Source organism: Eptatretus burgeri, chromosome 11, assembly GCF_056783735.1.
Source record: "Eptatretus burgeri isolate ZD-2024b chromosome 11, Ebu_testis_v1, whole genome shotgun sequence".
NCBI classification, from domain to species: domain Eukaryota; kingdom Metazoa; phylum Chordata; class Myxini; order Myxiniformes; family Myxinidae; genus Eptatretus; species Eptatretus burgeri.
Window position 1 is genome coordinate 101,382,089 of NC_140971.1, and position 22,793 is coordinate 101,404,881.

General features: G+C 45.8%; 1 protein-coding gene across 5 annotated transcripts in view; it reads left to right on the top strand.

The window, feature by feature from the left end:
• Positions 1-22,793, top strand: part of LOC147017777 (alpha-mannosidase 2x-like) — a 272,410-nt gene that overhangs the window by 180,945 nt on the left and 68,672 nt on the right. For 3 of the 5 annotated variants that reach the window (XM_085847681.1, XM_085847685.1, XM_085847684.1), the window contains 4 exons: positions 5,078-5,243; positions 11,688-11,915; positions 13,912-14,034; positions 16,315-16,429. In XM_085847681.1, coding sequence (XP_085703807.1) covers positions 5,078-5,243; positions 11,688-11,915; positions 13,912-14,034; positions 16,315-16,429 — 632 coding nt within the window. The remainder of the gene's footprint in view (positions 1-5,077; positions 5,244-11,687; positions 11,916-13,911; positions 14,035-16,314; positions 16,430-22,793) is intronic. The other 2 variants (XM_085847682.1, XM_085847683.1) reach the window with 2 other exon arrangements.

Consider the following 22,793-nt stretch of genomic DNA (forward strand, 5'->3'; position numbering starts at 1 on the left):
CTTACCCATAAGCATCATGTCCACTGTCCCTTCTGCATATATTCCACTCTCCACCAGCAAATCCTTGAGGCCAGCATCCACGAAGAGCTTCCCAATAGCACCGATGAAGGAACACACAGTGTGGAAACCTCCAAGTCACAGCGCCGTGTGCTCAAACTCAAGACCTTTGCTCCACTTAACTTGTTGTGCCACGGCATAGAGCTGCTGATCCATGGTCTGGACTGAATCTTGTTGTCCCATTTTCTCTGAAAGCTGCTTGCGTCGCATCATGGTAGTGTATACGGTTTTAGGGTCCGCTGGCTCTGCATCGATTACCGGAGCATATACTGCAACTGTTTAGTTTCTTTGCATGGTGATACCATAGAGTTGAAGCCCACCCAAAACGGCGTGTTCTGTTTCGCTGGAAGAGGCAAGTCATCGAGAAATTGCAACACTCCACGTGATCATATGCGCAGAAGTACCCATGAAAGATCTCGAACATCTGCTGGTCCATCTGTGCTCCGAAGAGTGTTGATCTGGGTCAGTGCATTGGCCACACGTGGTCATTCAGGACGTTGTCGTGGTTTGTAGTGATGCAGTGTGTTCCTTAGAACCATGGCATTTTCTTGTGACAAAGTTAGTGACTTGTCCTTACCGAGCTTAATTCTTCCGACAGAGCCATCATCAACCCCAGACACATTAGTGTCTTGTTCCTGGAAAATCATACGAGCCATGGAATGGAAAGTCCCTTTCCCATCAACTGTCTCACAGTTAATATCCACATTGTCATTACATTCTTGAAACAGTGCACCTCCTTGGTGTCTTGCTATCAAGCCGTGGGGAATATACACTGCGTCTTGACTTTTCATGAGCTCATCATTGCCGACTGCTGTCATGAACCGCCGGATGTCATCATAGGGAATGCAGAAACCATGGGAGCTCAGAACGTTGATAATATCTCGCTTGCCATATTCATGGTGAAATTGTGCAGCTCGGCCTAATTGCAGAGGCATGATCAGATCTCGTCGAACACAATGAATGGTAGTTTCCACCAATGAAAGAACTTTACGTCGTTTGTTGTCGTTCAGTTGGTACGCTCGTCAGCTGTATCAACTGCCTCTTTGCTAATCAGCCATACAAAGAATGTTGTCAACATCGCAGGCAGAGCATTTTCTGATGAATCCATACTGATATCACCAGGTGTTGGGTATTCGGTTGTTGCCATCATCTGACTAATTTCATCATGAATATCTCCAACTACTTTGTGGAGAGCTGACTTACTGGAGTCCAACTGGTTATCGTCCTCTGGCAGCATGGCGTTTGTTTCCATTTGGCTTTGACTGAAGTCTTCTTTGAGCTGTGCAAACACTCGAACTGCGTAGCCCAATGACACGTGGCTGCTCATGATGATACTTGACTTTGATTGCCCACATTGTGAATGAACAACGATAGCATCCCCGTAGTGATGTTTTAGTTGCCGCTGTAGTTTTTGTGTAGTGTATGAGGTTTCTTCATTGTCCCCTAAGATAGTTTTGAATCGATGTAATAGATTCTTCATTTTGAAGGCTTTCCCTCCTCTAAGGTCAGTATCTATCTCATCAACAAGATGGGAGAAGGCATTTTGATGTTCATCAGATTCAGGTACATCTTGCTGGTATTGCCCAGAGCTCATGTTGTGGGTGCTGATGTATGAAGCCATGCAAGTACTCTGATATATATCATTTTTTGCAAACAGGTCCTCGCCTTCAAGAAGACCAAGCATATCCTGATCGTCACGTGCTTCTGCTGCTTTGCGAACAGTTGCTTGTCTACGTCCTGTTCGGACACGGTGAAGTTTATCACGTTTCATGGAATGGCAGATGAAACAGGTTGACCAATCAGTCATCTTGGGGGTATTTGCTCGCGTGTGTTTAGGCTCCACAATCTTTGGTTTCTCCTGTGATGCATGTTCTGAGAAGAAGGATAAGTTCCTCTTACTGGTGTAAGACTGATAGCAACTGCGGTGGTAGAATATAGACATTTCCGTTCCTCCCTTACGTGACTCCAAACGCTGGCCAATTTCATCATTCCGTATTTGTGAAGATGACTTCAAAGCTTCCAAACCCGTGCTCCCAGCTTTGCTGACCTTCTCCTTTGACGAATTCTGACATATGATGCATGTATCCCATTCTGTCGACAACCTTCGCTTCTTTTTTGGCAACTGTAACTTCAATGGACTCGATCCCGGTTCATCTGGACACCGTTCAGCCATGTTGGAGTCCTATAATAAAGAGGAATAGAAAATTCCGTTAAATGATTAACGAAAGACCACTTTTAAGCATTATTGCATAATGGGTAGAGCATTTATGAAGTGTTCATACAATTGGCATTGGCGTTCTACAACCCTGGAAGAGAAGGAATTGAATAAAAAAAATAGATATATTAGGTTTAACTAATTGCTTAGCGATAGCCTTTCAGTATTGTCCATTTTTGCACAACCATGCAGGACAACCTCGGTGCATGGATGAGAGCGATGGTGAGGATGATAATTATGTAATCACGTTTTATCACATCTTCTTTAATATTGTAAAGATTGACTACTGAACATAGCAATGTCAACATCAGTTTTGAAAAATCGCCTTCTCTGATATTTTCCTTATGGCGGTCCTAAAAATTTAGAAAATTATCGTATTTTGTCAATAAAGGCATATAAATTTACATATAATGATGTGGTTGTGATACTGCATTATTCTCCTGTCCAATCGACACATTTCAATACCAAACGTCTAGGAAGAGGGCTCTTTGTCTTGTAGTTTATGGGAAATTATGTGATTTTCTGAAATGGTCCAAATATTCAGACGGGTGTATCCTTCAAATGTGAATATTTCATGGACCGCACACCAAAATATGAGGACAGCAGGGCTAAATGTGTTACTGAGATCACCATCTTCCATATGAGACCTGTTGTAGCTTTGTGTCAAGCCGGTTGATTAAACTCCTAAAATATAGCCCTTTTTCAAGGTTTACCGCTGGCCCTATGGATCCCCGAGTGCGACATTTCGCATACATGTCCCAAAAATAAATAACCGAGTGCGTTGCGTAACTAAACTGACAGACTCATACGGACAACTTATCTACATTGCCAATTTCTACTTATCTACATTGCCAATATCTACATTGCCGAAAATTTGAACTAAACAAACAGGTGGGTTAGAACTATATACATTTCTAATATTTACATTACCCATGGCCCAACATTACCCAACATTTCTAATATTTACATTACCCATGACCCATGGACAACTTATCTACATTGCCAATATCTACACTGCCGAAAATTTGAACTAAACAAACAGGTGGGTTAGAACTATATACATTTCTAATATTTACATTACCCATGGCCCAGGACCTGTGACTTGAGGAGAGAACAATAAAGGCAACTTTCGGGGATGAGTGCAACAGCAGGCAATCAATGATCAGGTGTCTTCAGGGCCCTCAATGGTCCTTTGTTTGTTGGTTTTTTTTCTTCTTTTCTTTTCCTGGCTGATGGAGGCAACTCACCCGAACACGGCAGGCCACACGCCGTCTCACAGTCCATTTGAACTGGCCTTTATACAACAAGTAGATAGATGTCCGGGCTGCACAAATGCAGTCCCTGGTAACGCGGCTGCCTGCAGGGCAGTCCTTGCAAATACTCCCACACAGATGGTCCTGGTACACATGGTAAGGTTGAGTGATATGGCGAGGCAAATAAAGGCATGGGCAGGTATGGAAAATGGAGTCATGGCAAAGGCAGATAAAGGCATGCAAATGCAGACCAGGTAAGGTGCAGTACAACAGGTCGGCACATGAAGCTGGCCGGCCTCGGTGTGGCCTCGTGAGATTGTGGAGGGAGTGTGGTGGCGCGAGCCGATCCGAAGACGGGTTCGGTCCTACCCTACGGTCTCCCCCCAACCTATTGCCTATCCCTGTCCTTGTCCATACCCACCCCCATTCGGTTGTCACAAAAAAAGTAAATTTAGACTTTTTTTGTCATAGTTACGTGTGTCCCTCACCCCCTTATTGTCTTTGCTCGGCTAACCTGTCCTAACTGTCTATTCCCAATCCCTAAAATCCCTTTTGAAAGGATTGAGGAAGAGACAAGTGAATCTGTCTTGAGGCCCAATGCAGCCTCAGAATAGCTCCCACAGGTTTCAGCATTTCCAAGATGAGTCTGGCGGCCTACGAACAGCAAAGGGGCGGATGGTGCGAAGGGGTCCACGTTTCCTATCTGTCCCATCATTTATTAAACTTTAATCTATCCCTGGGGATTTTCAACACACCTGTCGCTTGAAACTATTGGTTCTCGCAACCACGATTCCCGTCGCCTGTGTTTTGTGTTCATTATTAATTTGGGCCTGGCCCGCAAATTTTCTCCCGTGCCTACCCACCTACCGAACTCGATCTTCCGCACCCCCCGGTTTACTGTGTGTGTGTGTGTGTGTGTGTGTGTGTGTGTGTGTGTGTGTGTGTGTGTGTGTGTGTGTGTGTGTGTGTGTGTGTTTCTGTGCGGGCACGCGCACATCTGTGCACCTGTGCACGTGTGCGCACTTGCGAATATGAATGAATGAATGAATGAATGGAGTTTGGGAGGAAAATGACCTATTTTTGAGGAAATAGAAGTCTGGAAGAGTGAAAATTCTCCAAGAATCTTCAACAGTGAACGAGGCAGACTAACCAGAACCAGAATAAGAATGTGAGGCACTTGGAGTGCGAGTTACAAATTCTACTAATGTGCATATTGTATGTATATATATATATATATATATATATATATATATATATATATATATATATATATATATATATATATATATATATATATACAGCTCATTATTCAAATATTCTGGGGTTGTTTGCACATTTAAATAATTTGACTTTTAATTGGTTCAGGGAATGGATGTTGTACTTCCAACCTGCTGCCTCTGCAATGATATTTAATTTATGTCAAAAACAGAAAAGCAATTGTGGAGTCAATTTTGGTTTTTTTTGCTTCTTGTTCCATGCTGATGGAGTGTAAAATATGTTACATCCTGTGTTTTCTTTTCCCCAAAACCTCGGTGCAACCTTCACTGCTCAGTCCTGTTGTCATATTCAACCCACTGGCTTTGTCACGCAGCTGCACCGTACATGTACGAGTAAACCACTTTAATGTGCATGTGACATCAGCTGACAAGCAGGCTGTGCCTGCCCAGATTGTCCCACTGTGGTTTGACAAGACAACCGTCTCTACGAAAGAGTTTGAGGTGGGTTTGGCAGCATAGCTGTCTATGTAAAGGGAGAACATGATCAACAGGAGAAACTTGGAACCTTGTGCAGTGAGCAAGCAAGTGTGTTGACGGTTATCCTTCACTTTCTGAGACATTACGATTTGTATGCACGTGTGTGCAGTATGTGTGTACACACACATACACACATACACACACACACACACACACACACACACACACACACACACACACACACACACACACACACACACACACACACACACACACACACACACACACACACACACACACACACATACAGTAGTGAATATTAATTCAAGGTTCATCTGCACAGATTATTGGCCACCTTTGAGCTAAATGCAGTAATCGAACGCATGTTTGGATGAGAGATATGTATGAATGAATTGTTTAGTCCCTTATATATTTCAGCTCATTTGATATTTTTCATTCACCAGAAACTTCTTTCCATAGCACTTCTTCCCATCACATTTGTCTCCACCTTCGGAATGCCAGGAATACTTTGTGCAGTAATGACATCAAATAATGCAGTGCTGTATTTGCTATAACATTTGCCACGACCACTCCACTCCTTTGATTGATCTGTTTTTCTTTGAAGATTATCTTTAACAAAAAGTGCATGGTAACCTTTAACCTTCCTTTTTACCTTGCACTTTTACCTTTTTACCTTTTTTGACATGGTTTATTCCTTGTCTGTTTAACCTGATTGGCTTGGCCTGGTTGGTGTTTCCATTTCCATGGCCCATTCTGCTCACTGGGAACTTGGGTTCATAGTGAGATGTATTTGTCTGTTGTTGAAGTAATATCCTTGTAATTCATGTAAAAGTACACTAAAGTATACTCGTATCTTTCTCCTGCATTTGATTTATCTACAACAAGATTTATCTTGGAAGTTCAGTCATTCAAACTCCTGGGTCTCACTGTCAACCACGGGCAAACTTTTGTTGGGCAAATCACATTTCAAAGTTGGCCTCCAAAGCCAGCCACCGATTGGGCATTCTTCATCGTGGAACGTCCTTCCTTGGCACACCTAAGCTCCTATCCACCTACAAGGCCATCATCCGCAGCTTTATGGAGGACTGGTCTCACCTCTGTGCTGGCTGCCCTGCCTCCCACCTTGCTCATCTTGACGCTGTGGAAGCAAAGGCCTACATGATTATTGGAATCTCCCGTGATGAAACTTAGTCTATTGGCCTATCACTTTGCCATCGCAGACAGGTCGGTGGTGTCTCTGTCTTCTACCACCTCCTTTCTGGAATTGCACCCTCTGTTCTTTCTGTGTTTTTCCAGCATCATCTGCCTTCAGTCCTCATAATCTTACTCATCTTGTGACCTATATTTCCGTTGTTCAAACGTCCCTTGTTGCATCTTGCCAAGGGCCAATGTGGTAAACGTACCTTGTTGCATCTTGCCAAGGACCAATGTGGCTACTTGGTGTGCATGTTGAGTCTGAGTGATGTGTGAAGCTTTGAGGAATGAGTCTGTAGTCCCAGATGGAGTGACACCTGCTGTTAGAGCCATGGTCCAACCAGAAGCATCCAAGAAGTCTCCAACATCTCCAGTCTTTCTCCAAGTGAAGTCCTCCAAACAAAACATCGCATTTGTCCTCTCCATGTGTCATTGGATATTCCACATTGCAAATATTAGGCAGTCACATGTAAGAACAGGAATTTGGCCTGGATTGAGGAATACAGTGGTGTCCTTTACGATACTCCATTATACTTCACCATTGTAAGGACATCAGCCTTTTCTATAAACAGTGGAAGTAAGGCTGTGATTGCAGGGGATGGTCAGATGGAAGATGTTGGAGAGAAGCATGGTAAACAGCCCAAGACAACAGCTGGTCTTCCTTCAGTAACCTCACTGCATGTTGAATCCAGCAAAATTATTTAGCATTGGCTGTTTTGAGTTGGCCAGTCATCTCTGCAGTTATTACTTCAGCGACAGAAGTTACTGACACCTTCATGTATACAGCAGATACTATGGCAAACAAATTTGGAAGTTGGAGCTGGCTGTTTCTCTGTCAACTCCAAAGCTCTCTTGGACTGGCCTGGATTATGCCGATTCTTGTCCCATGGTCCCAAAATAAACCGTTGTTGCCTGTTACAACTCGAGGCATTGTTGAGCAGGCCAAACAAAGTCGGGAATTAAGATCCCAGCAAGCTGACAGAGGGCTTACTCAGGGGCTGACCAAAGTAGATGCCTTGATAAAGGATAATTAAACAGGTCCTCCTGGGTCCCTTCCCATAGAACCCCCTTCAATGAGTTGGTGACGGATGGTGCTTGTTGAAACTGTCGTACCTTGTGTCTGAAGGTCAGCTTGAATCTGTTTGGCAGTTGATCAAGCTGCTTTCTCCACCATTCGAAAAATCCTTCACTGCAATCTTCAACTAAGTCTTCTCTTGTGGCCACATCTAGGGAGGTTAGCTACAGTGCCATGGGCCTTAAACTTCCTGATAACATTGCGTACGGTGGACACAGGAACATCAAGGTCTCTGGAGATGGACTTGTAGCCTTGAGGTTGTCCATGCCTGGCTACAATCTTGTGTCTGACCTCCTCAGACAATTCTGTGGTTTTCTTTCTTCTCTCTATGCTCATTGTGGTACACACAGTAACACAAAACAGCAGAATGACAGCTTTTCTCTGTTCAAACTAGTTGAATGAGTGATTTTTTTATATTGCAGGCATGTGCAGCTCACCACAGGTGAGTTCAATTCCAAAGTAAAGGAGAATCACCCGCTTGATATTTAATTATTTTGACAACTTCTAAAAGGTGCCAATAATATTGTCCGGGCCATTATTGGATTTCTGTGTGGAATAAGTTAAGATTTTGTAATTTTTTTCAGCTTTTTTGTTTTGTTCCACTGCAAACCAAATAAATATATATATATGTGGAGACCAAAAGATTTATTAATTTCAACAATTTTCTGGAAGAAATGGTGCCTTTGAAAAAAGTGCAAGGGTGTCAATATTTTGTTCAAGCTGCTTTCTCCACCATTCGAAAATCCTTCACTCGAGCACGGACGACTCGCTGGGAATGACGGAGCATGGACGACTCGCTGGGAATGACGGAGCATGGACGACTCGCTGGGAATGACGGCACACGGACGACTCGCTGGGGATGACGGAGCATGGACGACTCGCTGAGAATGACGGAGCACGGACGACTCGCTGGGATGACGGAGCACGGACGACTCGCTGGGAATGACGGAGCACGGACGACTCGCTGGGGATGACGGAGCACGGACGACTCACTGGGAATGACGGAGCACGGACGACTCGCTGGGGATGACGGAGCACGGACGACTCGCTGAGGATGATGGAGCACGGACGACTCACTGGGAATGACGGAGCACGGACGACTCGCTGGGGATGACGGAGCACGGACGACTCGCTGAGAATGACATAGCACGGACGACTCGCTGGGACTGACGGAGCACGGACGACTCGCCGGGAATGACGGAGCACGGACGACTCGCTGGGAATCACGGAGCACGGACGACTCGCTGGGAATGACGGAGCACGGACGAGTCGCTGGGAATGATGGAGCACGGACGACTCGCTGGGAATGACGGAGCACGGACGACTCGCTGGGAATGACGGAGCACGGACGACTCACTGGGAATGACGGAGCACGGACGACTTGCTGGGGATGACGGAGCACGGACGACTCGCTGAGGATGATGGAGCACGGACGACTCACTGGGAATGACGGAGCACGGACGACTCGCTGGGGATGACGGAGCACGGACGACTCGCTGAGAATGACGTAGCACGGACGACTCGCTGGGACTGACGGAGCACGGACGACTCGCTGGGAATGACGGAGCACGGACGACTCGCTGGGAATGACGGAGCACGGACGACTCGCTGGGAATGACGGAGCACGGACGACTCGCTGGGAATGACGGAGCACGGACGACTCGCTGGGAATGACGGAGCACGGACGACTCGCTGGGAATGACGGAGCACGGACGACTCGCTTGGAATGACTGAGCACGGACGACTCGCTGGGAATGACGGAGCACGGACGACTCGCTGGGAATGACGGAGCACGGGCGACTCGCTGGGAATGACGGAGCACGGGCGACTCGCTCGAATGACGGAGCACGGGCGACTCGCTCGAATGACGGAGCACGGGCGACTCTCTGGGAATGACGGAGCACGGGCGACTCGCTCGGAATGACGGAGCACGGGCGACTCGCTCGGAATGACGGAGCACGGGCGACTCGCTCGGTATGACGGAGCACGGATGACTCGCTCGGAATGACGGAGCATGGACGACTCGCTCGGAATGACCGAGCATGGGCGACTCGCTCGGAATGACGGAACACGGGCGATTCGCTCGGAATGACGGAGCACGGACTACTCGCTCGGAATGACGGAGCACGGGCGTCTCGCTCGGAATGACGGAGCACCGGCGACTCACTCGGAATGACGGAGCACGGACTACTCGCTCGGATTGATGGAGCACAGACGACTCGCTCGGAATGATGTAGTGCGGTTGTTGAATTAAATTCGTGCTGTAACAAAAACAAGTTATCAGAATGTGCTCTCCCATGAAGCAACTGCCAACTGTACATCCCGATCGGGACATGAACTGTACCACCATCGACTTTTTGGCGCTTGGCAGGTTGCTTCTGCACTCAAGCAAGCAGTCCAATTAAATGGTTGATAAGGACGGCTGGCTTGGCAAGCGATAGCTTTGTATGAATGTCCAAACTATGTCCAAATTTGACAAATGAACACTTTCTTTAGTTGTTTGAACTGCTGCGAAGTTCAATTATGGAGTTTATATTTTGTAATTCAGCTTAGTTTAAGAGATTCCCAAGCTTATCTCATGTGCGGGAATGAAATAAAGCCATGAACTTTGGCGTCTTCGGGCATTTATAAGCATTGCAATGTACCCAGTGATTCGTAGGTATGATGATCAGACATTCGATGATATTAGTGAGGAAACTGGAAAAAAAGAAAGAACTTTATCGTGAAGAAATCGTTGTGGCCTGTTCCAAGTCAAGGCAGAGTTGAGCAGACAAAAAAAAACATGGTGGCTTCAGACCCCAGTGAGGTAACCCAGGATACGCCTTAACTCACCAGCTAGCGAGATGGCAGAGGATGTGCCTGATTCAGGCTCTATATAATTATATAAGGCCATTAATTATCTTTGGGGTGTTTAAACCCACACACTCAATTTTCACTCATGCACTTCCTTGGAATTCCTTTTGTATACACGCAATGTTTCAAGCTGATAGGTTTCATAGTTTTGGAGTTATGGAGGCAACACACACGCACATGCACACACACGCACACACACACGCACACACACACACACACACACACACACACACACACACACACACACGGATTGTCATTTATTCGTATAGATATCCCGATGTACATACGTAAATCAAAAACATGCGTATGACCGGGGGTGACAGTTCATAGCTAGATCAGGATTCAAACTACAGCTGGACAGAGAGGCGATGTAGGCCATCCACTGAGCTGTTTCATTATGCTATTCACACAAAAGCTAAATAAATGAAGGTTTTTGTGCGTAATTTTGGTGTTCGCCAGGCTTTTCACACCAGGAAACATCCCTTTATTTGAGTGGTGTATAATGGCACTTTCGGTGCCCAAAATAATAATAATAACCCGAAATGCATACATGAAGCAAAAATATGTGTACGGCTTATGTGGTGCGTATATAATACATCGTGGTTATATACCTGGGATCATTCCTATTGCACTTGGCCGTGGACTAACACCCAGGCCTTAGGCCTAAGGCCTGAGGCCTGCCGAACTGTACTGCTTCAAATAATGTTAGCACATGATTTTATTGGGGGTGGAGTCAGACCAGCTGTGTCCAGCCAATGGTGTAAAGCAGTGTGGTGGATTTAGGGCAGCTGAGCACTGACCCATGTACATATAATATGTGATATTTTCTTCTAAGTCGAAAAAGGGAATAAATTTGTGAAAAAAATTGTCGAAACGCCCTGAAACTCGAACTTGATCTGTAACTTATCATCGTAAAGCCATGTTCCAAGTTTCAGTTGTATGTGTTAAACAGTATGGGGAAAAAAAACCGGAAAAAAACCACAGGTGGGACGGACAGATAGACGGACAGACGGAGAGAAAACTTATAACCCTCTCCGGTGAAACCAGAATAGGATAAAAAGGTTTTATTTGTCCTTGTTGCTCTTGTTGTTTAATTGATGAGGTGCTTTTTCAATAAGTGTGTTTTAATGACAACATTTACTCTATGCATGTGAGCACACTTGTTTTATGCTCTTGGATCCTCTGCTACATGTTATTTGTTTTTGTTGTTGGTGTTTTTGATTTGTGTTGTTTGCATGAACTCGATAAATCTGCACTGGTATTGCAATAAACTTTATCAATGTGATCTTTTGTCCCTGAGCGAAGAAGGTATTTTTCTTTGGCAGGTTTATTTCCTTGTTCACTTACCACCTCTTGGATTTGCTCTATTCGAACTCATGGAAGCACAAATGCCTCGCTTGACGGTTCCCAGCCAGCTCACAATACTACAGGGACGTAGTATGAGCAATGTTGAGCCATTCAAGATTATCGAAGTACCTCTCGAAGGACCAGATCTCAAAATCGCTGTAGCTCAAATGAAATTACGTTTCTCTTCTACTTCTGGATTGCTGCAGGTATGTTGAATCATCGAGTTTATCGTTTTTCACAGCTTTTCACATGATATATTTTGTACTGAGAATATGTCTTTCTAAAAACTGTGCTGCAATTATATTGTCTTTCTCATTGTCATTATCATTGTCTTTTCTGCAAGTTTCACGAAGTCCTCTGAATGACAAAAAAGCAGGATGCAAAACATGCATGTGTGGAGAAGGAACCTCCAAAGGGGTTGAAAAAGTGTTTGCACTTCATAGTGATAAAGTTGATTAAGGGTGGACGTTGCCTCTGACAGAAATTGCATCGATCTCTTCATATCAAACCTCTAGTCTGTGATGCAACTGTTTTCACACCCTCCGCCCCATCTTTTGTGACATATATGGTAGCGTGAGGGGATAGGTAGAAAAGGGAGAGGAAAACGAATTGGAACATCGTGTTACGTTTTGTGTTTCACTTTGGAATAACATCGGCAGGAATATGGGATTTGGATTGCAGATAGCGATGCCAGCTTTTAAGCTTTGTCGAGATGGAGTTGATTAGATGGAAGATGTGAATGAGTTTGAGGTGAATGAATATTGGAATAAAATAATTACAGATATGGGATGTGTTCAGTGTGACGAGGAAAGGGAACAAATGGGAGGACGGTGATGAGCACAGGTCGAGTGGAATTGGAGAGTGGGAGTTTGTAAGGCTGAGCAAACTATCACCAGTGAGAGTTGAGAAAACTCAAAAAAAAAACTTTAACCCCCCCCCTCAATCTCACAAAACAAGAAAAGAAGGTTTTCGGACATTATTTCAGGAGAGTTGGGGGTGGGCTGGGTGGAGGGACAGAAAGGATTTGATGGAGGAAATAGGGTGGGAGTGAGACGGGGAGTGGGTAGTATCTACAACTTTAATCGGGTTGTGTTTTTTATTAAACACCCTGTACCTATAACTTTAATGAGGTTGCGTTTTTTTATGAAACACCCTGTACCAATAACTTTAATAGGGTTGTGTTTTTTTAGAAAACACCCTGCACCTATAACTTTAATAGGGTTGCGTTTTTTTTTTTTTGAATGAAACAACCTCTATCTATAACTTTAATGTGGTTGCGCTTTTTTTATGAAACACCCTGGACTTATAACTTTAATCGGGTTGTGTTTTTTTTATGAAACACCCTGTCCCGATAACTTTAATCGGGTTGTTTTTTTATGAAGCACCCTGTACCTATAACTTTAATAGGGTTGTGTTTTTTTATGAAGCACCCTGTACCTATAACTTTAATAGGGTTGTGTTTTTTTATGAAACACCCTGTACCTATAACTTTAATCGAGTTGCGTTTTTTTATGAAACACCCTGCACCTATACCTTTAATAGGGTTGCGTTTTTTTATGAAACACCCTGTACCGATAACTTTAATCGGGTTGCGTTTATTATGAAACACCCTGTACCAATAACTTTAATAGGGTTGTGTTTTTTTTTTTTATAAAACACCCTGCACCTATAACTTTAATAGGGTTGCGGTTTTTTTTGAATGAAACACCCTGTACCTATAACTTTAATATGGTTGCGCTTTTTTATGAAACACCCTGGACTTGTAACTTTAATCAGGTTGTGTTTTTTTAATGAAACGCCCTGTCCCGATAACTTTAATAGGGTTGTGTTTTTAATGAAACACCCTGTACCGATAACTTTGATCGAGCTGCGTTTTTTATGAAACATCCTGCACCAATACCTTTAAAAGGGTTGTGTTTTTTTTTTACGAAACACCCTGTACCAATAACTTTAATAGGGTTGTGTTTTTTAATAAAACACCCTGCACCTATAACTTTAATGGGGTTGCGGGTTTTTTTTGACATAGCAATCATGCTGACATAGCTAATCTGTTATGTCAGTCTCTGCAACGACGTGTGGAGAAGCGAGCATCGAAAGCCGATCCACGCTAGTTTAGTATAACAATGACTTTTGGTCGGGTAATATATTTGTACGTTTCCTTTTGCATTTATAATCGTGGCTCCCTCTCTTATTATAAATCAGGGTGTGCAGGCTGAGGGTTGGGCTTCGGAGATGAACTTGTGCATCGATTTTGCTTGGTACGGCACACGGAGCAGCCGAGATAAGAGTGGTGCTTACCTGTTTTTGCCTGATGGAGAGGCCAAGGTGAAACTTTGTCACCAATTTTGATGAAAAGCAGATTATATTAAATTTTGCTCAAGAAAAACATTAACTTGTCTTTGCAACCATGTTCTAATGATTTAACTTTTCAGAGAAAACAATGATTGAGATTTTGTTTTTTCCATTGCCTTATTTGGGGTACACAAGTCATCAGTTATTTTTGGATAATGTGGATGTGGATACATTATCCTCCCATTCTTTCTTCTTCTCTTTTTCTTTCGGCTTCTCCTATTTTATTTAGGGTTGCCACAATGAAGGTTGATCACCCTTCTCCATCTCCTGTCAATCGCCCATTCTTCTTCTTCCAATACCACAACTATTAAATCTCTCACTACCACATCCTTTCATCTAGTTGTAGGCCTTCTTTTCCTCTTCTTCTCCCTCGTAGTAGTCCCATCTCCTTCACTTGCCTCAGCACATACACTCTCTGTCTTCATCACATGACAAAACCAACTTAATGTCTTCTCGGCTACTTTCTTTGATGCTGCCACAATCCTCACTGATCCCATCCTATACTAGTTCATAATCTTGTCCTTTCTTGTCACGCTACACATCCATCCATTTTATTTCCATATTTCCATCTTCTGTCACCACTGACTGCAAATACTTGAAGCTACTCACTTTCTCCAGGTCTTCACCCTTCTTCACCCGACACATCCATCCATTTCCATATTTCCATCTTCTGTCACCACTGACTGCAAATACTTGAAGCTACTCACTTTCTCCAGGTCTTCACCCTTGTTCACCCTTCACCCAAATCCATAATCTAATCTAACCAGCCTATCCTTTTCCCGATGCTTAAACTGACAATTCATATTTTAAATCTTTGGTGCACTGATCTTCATACCCCTACCATCCAGTGCTTTTCTCCATTTCTTCTGATACTCAGTCATATTCTTATCATCCCCACCACATAGCTCAATGTCATCTGCAAACATCATTGACCATGGCACTTGCTGTCTCACTTGATCAGTGAGAACATCCTTGACAATCAGGAAGATGAAGAGGCTCAGTGCTAATCACGATCCTTGGTGCAATCCAACTTTAACTTCCAAACTCTCACTATCTTCCACACTGCTTCTTACTTTTGTGTGGCACTCCTTATGTACTCATCCTGCAATAGTCGTACATACTTCTCAGGGACTCAACAAATTCATGAACATCTCCAGACTTCCTTCCAAGGCACCCGGTCATAAGCCTTTTCTACACCAATGAACTCAAGATTTATGTAGACTTTGACCTTCCTGGTATTTCTCCATCACCTGGCTCAAAACAAAAAGGACATCAATATTGCTTTTTCCAGGCACATTATCCAAGCCTTTACATACGCTTAATATGTACTCACAAATATAACCCTTCACTTCACTGATGGGAATATTAAAGGGTGGGAGAAAGGGGGAGAGGAGGAAGGGGAAGGAAAGAGAAGAGGAGTGGAGAGTAGAGGAGGAGGGTGGGGAGGGGAGATGGAAGGGAGGGAGAGAGGACAAAGGGAAAGGGGAGGTGGAGAGGAAGAGAGGAACAGGGATGGGAGAGAGAGGGATAGGAGTGTGGGAGAGAGAGGGATAGGAGTGTAGGAAAGAGAGGGATAGGGGTGTGAGAGAGAGAGAGAGAGAGAAGGATGGGATGTGAGAGAGAGAGAGAGGGATAGGGGTGTGGGAGAGAGAGGGATAGGGGTGTGAGAGAGAGAGGGATAGGGGTGTGGGAGAGAGAGGGATAGGGGTGTGGGACAGAGAGGGATAGGGGTGTGAGAGAGAGAGAGAGGTGGGAGAGCGTGCGATAAGTTTATCGCTGGGTCGGGATTCAAACCAGGCTAGACAGCTTAGAGTGAGCATGAGTACCTCTCGGCTATCCTTCCATGATGTTAATAAAATATTTCTTTTTTTTTTCTTTGTATTTATCAATGCCGAAGTGACAGATCGTATAATGAAAGAAGATCGTATAAAAATGGGGAACGTGGTGTAAAATAAAATAAAATATTACATAAGGGTAAAGAATGGTGGAGAGTGAAGAGAGACTGCAAGAGCTGCAGCACAGCTTTTTGCTGGATATGTGTGCATTTACCTCACTGGTTTTGCACAACTTGCGTGAGCAAATCGGTTCATTGACTCTGAGGAGCCAAGACAAAGCGAAACCCTCATGCAGCTCACATGAAATATACTTCACCTCTGGTTAAAAACAAGCTTGTGTCTTCTGTATCATTGATCTTTGCAGTTCATTGATTCTTGTCTTTTCCTTCCTTCTGCATAATCTATGGGTTCCTTTCAGCCGTATGTGATTGACAAGCCTCCAGTCATTCGAGTCACTGAAGGACCACTGTTCTCAGAAGTCAAAACACTCCTTCCACATGTAACTCACTCTGTTCGTGTGTACAACCTCCCAGGTAAGCTGAATATAAATTTGTACTGTGGGAAAACAAATACTGTTTTTCCATCTTAACAATATCCACAATTTCCACCCTCATGCCATTTATAATTGTGTATGCATAACGTGGTTTCTCGATTGCATTTTTATGAATTAACTAGCAAATACCACGCAACGCTTCGCTGACGGGAATACTAAAGGGAGGAGGGGGAGACAAAGAGAAGGGAAGAGAGAGAGAAGAGGAGTGGGGGAGAGAGTGAAGAGGTGGAGGGGAAAAGACCGAGGAAGGGTGTGGGAGCTAGGAGGGGTGGGGGAAGGGAAGACAGTTTGAGGTGAGAGGAAGGGAAGGCATACCTGCGGTGGAGCGTTATTTATGATTCATACTGTCTTATCAAAATGATTCTGCATAGAACAATAGTGAATATGGAAACAAAATAAAATCTGAAATCCACTTTCTACCGGTCATACTTTAAATACGGCTCAGAGACAAACACTGCCTGGACAGGTCCGGAGACAAAACCCGCCGGATGCATCCGGAACCAAGCCATCTGGAGACAAACACTGCTCGGACACATCCGGAGACAAACTCCCGACCGAACATAAATAATGCCTGGACACGTTCGGAGATAAACACCACCTGGAGGCATCCGAAGCCACGCTGTTCAGAGACAAACTCCTGTCCTGACATAAATACCGTCTGGACGTATCCGGAGCCAAGCTTTCCAGAGACAACTCCTGTCTGGACACATCCGGAAATAAACTTCCATCTGGACATAAACACCGCTCTGACGCGTCCGGAGACGAGCAGCGCCCCGACGCGTCCGGAGACGAGCAGCGCTCCGACGCGTCCGGAGACGAGCACCGCCCCGACGCGACAAGCAGCGCCCCGAAGCGTCCAGAGACGAGCACTGTCCCGTCGCGCCTGGAGACGAGCACCGCCCGACGCGTCCGGAGAGGAGCACCGCCCCGATGCGTCCGGAGAGGAGCACCGCCCCGACGCGTCCGGAGAGGAGCACCGCCCCGACGCGTCCGGAGAGGAGCACCACCCCGACGCGTCCGGAGAGGAGCACTGCCCCAACGCGGGCCGAGACAAGCACCGCCCCGACGCGTCCGGAACGAGCACCGCCTGATGTGTCTGGAGACGAGCACTGCCCCGACACGTTCGAAGACGAGCACCGCCCCGACGCGTTCGGAGACGAGCGCCGTCTCGACGCATCCAGAGACGAGCGCCGCCGCGACGCGTCCGGAGACGAGCACCGTCCCGACGCGTCCGGAGACGAGCACCGTCCCGACGCGTCCGGAGACGAGCACCGCCTGATGTGTCCGGAGACGAGCACCACACCGACACGTTCGGAGACGAGCGCCGCCTCGACGAATCCGGAGACGAGCGCCGCCGCGACGCGTCCGGAGACGAGCACCGCCTAATGTGTCCGGAGACGAGCACTGCCCCGACATGTTCGGAGACGAGCACCGCCTGATGTGTCCGGAGACGAGCACCGCCCCGACGTGTCCGGAGATTAGCACCGCCCCGACGCGTTCGGAGACGAGCACCGCCTGATGTGTCCGGAGACGAGCACTGCCCCGACACGTTCGGAGACGAGCGCCGCCTCGACGCATCCGGAGACTAGCACCGCCCCGACGCGTCCGGAGACGAGCGCCCCCCCCCGACGCGTCCGGAGACGAGCGCCCCCCCCGACGCGTCCGGAGACGAGCGCCCCCCCCCCCGACGCGTCCGGAGACTAGCGCCGCCCCGACGCGTCCGGAGACGGGAGCTGCCCCGACGCTTCCGGAGACTAGCACCGCCCCGACGCGTCCAGAGCCAAGCTGTTCAGAGACAAACACCGCCCGAGCACGAACCGCTTGCCCTGGATGACGGGACATGAACCGCTCGCTCTGGATGACAGGGCATGAACCGCTCGCTTCGGATGACGGGGCACGAACCGCTAGCTCCGGATGACGGGGCACGAACTGCTCACTCCGGATGACGGGGCACGAACCGCTCACTCCGGATGACGGGGCACGAACCGCTCACCCTGGATGACGGGGAACGATCCGCTCGCACTGGATGACGGGGCACGAACCGCTCGCCCTGGATGACGGTGCACGAACAGCTCGCCCTGGATGACGGGGCACGAACCGCTCGCCCTGGATGACGGGGCACGAACCGCTCGCCCTGGGTGACGGGGCACGAACCGCTCGACCTCGATGATGGGGCACGAATCGCTCGCCTTGGATGACGGGGCACGAACCGCTCGCCCTGGATGACGGTGCACGAACTGCTCGCCCTGGTTGACGGGGCACGAACCGCTCGCCCTGGATTAAGGGGCACGATCCGCTCGCTCCCGATGACGGGGTATGAACCGCTCGCTCCGGATGACTGGGCACGAACCGCTCGCTCCGGATGACTGGGCACAAACTGCTCTCTACGGATGACGGGGCACAAATCACTCGCTCTGGATGACGGCGCACGAACCGCTCGTTCCAGATGACGGGGCACGATCCGCTCGCTCCGGATGATATGGCGCGGCAAAAGCGTCCTCAGTGCGTGACGATTCGATCAGAATGATGTCTCGCAGTCATGCTGTCGACTATATGGCACTTGACAAGTGACTTAAGCACTCAGCAAGCACTCCAATTACATGGTGGATAAGTAACAGTTGGCCAGGCTGTGGCTGCATACCATATAGCCGTGCTTCTCAACCGGTGGTCCGCGAGGTCGGCAAAAAAGAAAAGAAAAGAAGAAGTATGTAAAAAAAGGGTCTGATCTTACAGTGTAAAACTTACACGACACAGCTGGAATTCAGCTAGGTCTGTTTGTACTTCCGTCTTTCCGAAACCGTCTCGCGAGCGCTCAGCGCTCGAAATTCTTGGAGAGGCAGCTGCAACCAAACTTCAGTCCGTATCACTCTCTAATGATACTGTGATGAGAAGAATTGTTGAAATGAGTGATGACATTGAATGCCAACTGGTGGAAAAAATAAAGGCCAGTCCATATTTTTCCATTCAGTTGGATGAATCTACTGACATTAGCAATAATGCTTTATTGCTATTTAGTTTTCTTTTTTTTAGTTTTATTTAGTTTTCGTGAGGTACTGCGGGGACAGTGATGTTCATGAGGATCTACTGTTTTGCAAAGACCTTCCCACAAAAACAGCTGCAGATGATGTATTGCTCTGCCTTGACAAATATTTCACTGACAAGAGTATTGATTGGAAGAACTGCGTAGGTGTGTGCACAGATGGTGCTGCATCAATGACAGGAGTCCATCGTGGTGTTGTAAAACAGATCCACCAGAGGGCGCCAGATGCCAAGAAGACCCACTGCTTCTTACATAGAGAAAATCTGGCGACAAAGCAGATGTCACCAGAACTGAATGAAGTCATTAATGTCGCTGTTAAAACTGTGAACTTCATCAAGAAGAGTACACTCAACTCAAGGTGTTTTGCTGCACTGTGTGAAAGACTTGATTCTGATCACTTGCAGCTTCTGTACCACAGTGAGGTGAGGTGGCTTTCAAGAGGACGTATGCTTAATCGCCTCTTTGAACTGAGACATGAAGTCCACATGTTCTTTGAAGAGAAACACTCACCACTTGCTGATCATTACAGTAATGATAACTTTTGTGCCAAATTGGCTTACCTGTCAGATGTGTTTGACCCGTTAAATCAGCTCAACATATCAATGCAAGGTAGGAACAGTTCAGTGTTCTTGGTTGCTGACAAAATTGAAGGCTTCAAGAAAAAGCTTGTTCTTTGGAACAGAAAAGTGAAGGATGGACGACTTGAGATGTTTCCACTTCTGAGTGAAACTTTGGAATCCACTCCTCATACAGACATATCTGGGCTCATAATCCAGCATTTGACCGAGTTATCACAAAAGTTTGCAGACTACTTTCCAGAGGACCCAAGGCAAGGAAAACTTTGGATTTTGAACCCTTTCTCAGTGGATCCTGCTTCAGAAGATGTGGCCTTGTCTGTTGTACTTGAAAATGAACTGATGGAACTTTCTGCAGATAGTAGTCTGAAGCTTCAGCATGCACAACTAGACCTTCCTTCATTCTGGATATTGGCAAGCAGTGAATACACTTCTTTGTCAAAGCGTGCCATCAGATTTCTTTTACCATTCACCACAACCTATCTCTGTGAATCGGGCTTCTCGACTGTAACTGTGACAAAATCAAAAGCACGAAATAGTCTAAAAACAGACACTCTGAATGCCACTTTGCATGTGAGCCTGTCCCCATCAAACCACAACTTGACCATCTTACTTCCAAGAAGCAAGCTCAAGTGTGTCATTAAAGGTAAGCATAATGATTTGTTTTGGCATTAAGTTTTATTGCCATTTTTCTCATTACAATTCTGTATGATGGGCCTCGAAAAATTCCTCAGTCAGAGTGGGCCTTGAGTTGAAAAAGGTTGAGAAGCACTGCCATATAGGATCCCTTTAACTTTAAAGGTCTCCTGACATGCAAAACATTCTGGTTATTTATATATTAACTTGACCTTCCTAGTGAAGAAATCACCCATGTTATTTTTTTTTTAATCAAAATTGGATAATTAGAGCAATATTTCGATCATTTATTGTGCTTTTCACAACTTGCTATGCCCCGCCCCTAAAAAAAGTTGACTTCAGCGAATCGCAGCGTGACGTCACGTACAGTAACTCGCACAGAGTGGATTGACTCGAGATCTCTGGAGTCTAAACCAACGTTTCTCAACCTTTTTACCCTTGTGGAACCCTTGAAATAGTTTTCATGTCTCAGGGAACCCCTGCATAAAAATTATTATTTACCATTAATATCTAGCTCTGATATTTTTATCGTAGTTCACGTGGTAAATATAATATTTTTTTTCGGATACCTGGTTTCAGGAAAAAATGACCCCCTTTTTGTCAAATTTATTGGCAATGAAAAAAACAACATACTGCTCGTTTACGAGACCTCACACCGCGGTTTTAATTCACACACAAAAAAAATCTTTTTTAAATCGAAAAAAAAACACACCTCATGTAACTTGATAAACAAAACTTAAACAAATAAAGCTGAAGCAATAAAGGTAAACAGAAGAACTAACACAGAGAGAGAGAGAGAGAGAGAGAGAGAGAGAGAGAGAGAGAGAGAGAGAGAGAGAGAGAGAGAGAGAGAGAGAGAGAGAGAGAGAGACACACAGAGACACAGAGACACAGAGACACAGAGACACAGAGACACAGAGACACAGAGACACAGAGACACAGAGAGAGAGAGAGAGACACAGAGACACAGAGACACAGAGACACAGAGACACAGAGACACAGAGAGAGACAGACACAGAGAGAGAGAGAGAGAGAGACACAGAGAGACACAGAGAGAGACAGAGAGAGACAGAGAGAGACAGAGAGAGACTTCACGTTAGGAAGCACAGAGAAGATAGATGGACACCGTGCATGCATCCCGTACTTGAGTCAGCCACTCACTGATACACGATTCTGCCGCATACAGGACGTCCACTAACCAGTGACGGCGGTTTCACACTGGCGCCATATAGACATCGTTAAATACATTCCCTATGGTTGTTATAATTTTAAATAATATAAGAGGTTGAAGCCTCTATTATAATAACCAAGGAGTTTCCAACAATATGCCGTACGTGTATATTAAATCAAACAAAAACTACTCAAAAATACATTAGCTTATTTATTACTGTTTCTCGCGGAACCCCCAGCGACCCCTTGCGGAACGCTAGGGTTCCGGGGAACCCCGGTTGAAAAACACTGGTCGAGACTAGTCTGATAAATCCGTCGTCCGTCCGACTAGGCCGATAAATCTGACGTGCTGTAGCTTTTATTTATCTTTCTCTTTTTTCATTGTTTTCTACTGGTGCTACATGACGACAGTAGGAATAAAATAAATAAAAATGCAACAGAACGTGAGATTTATCGGACTACTCGAGACAATTGTGTCACGAGGTGTGTTCGGCACACACGTTTTCATCGTATCCGGACAGCGAGGTTGCTTTGTTTTATGCACGGAGAGATACGGCCGATGACATGTGCCGGCCTTGTTTGTGATTAATTCGCAGCGGAGAAACATGTCTGCTGCGCTGTTCACGTCACCTCACTAAAATATTTCTGATATCGAGCAGTATGCAAGTCGAATTTACATTGTTGAATTACGAATAGGATTTAGTCTAACCAGTTGTTATTTCCGAGTCTTCCTTCGATGTCCTCCCGATCATCATGAACTCCGGGGATTTCATCGCCATTTTTCTCTGCTTGTCCTGCTTCGGACTCGAACTGGGAAGGCCGTACTTCATTTCCAGCTGCCTGAACTTCACCTCCCGCGACTATGTTATCCGACAATTCTCCATGTGATTCAGACCAAAATCCTTCATTTCTCTCACACTCAC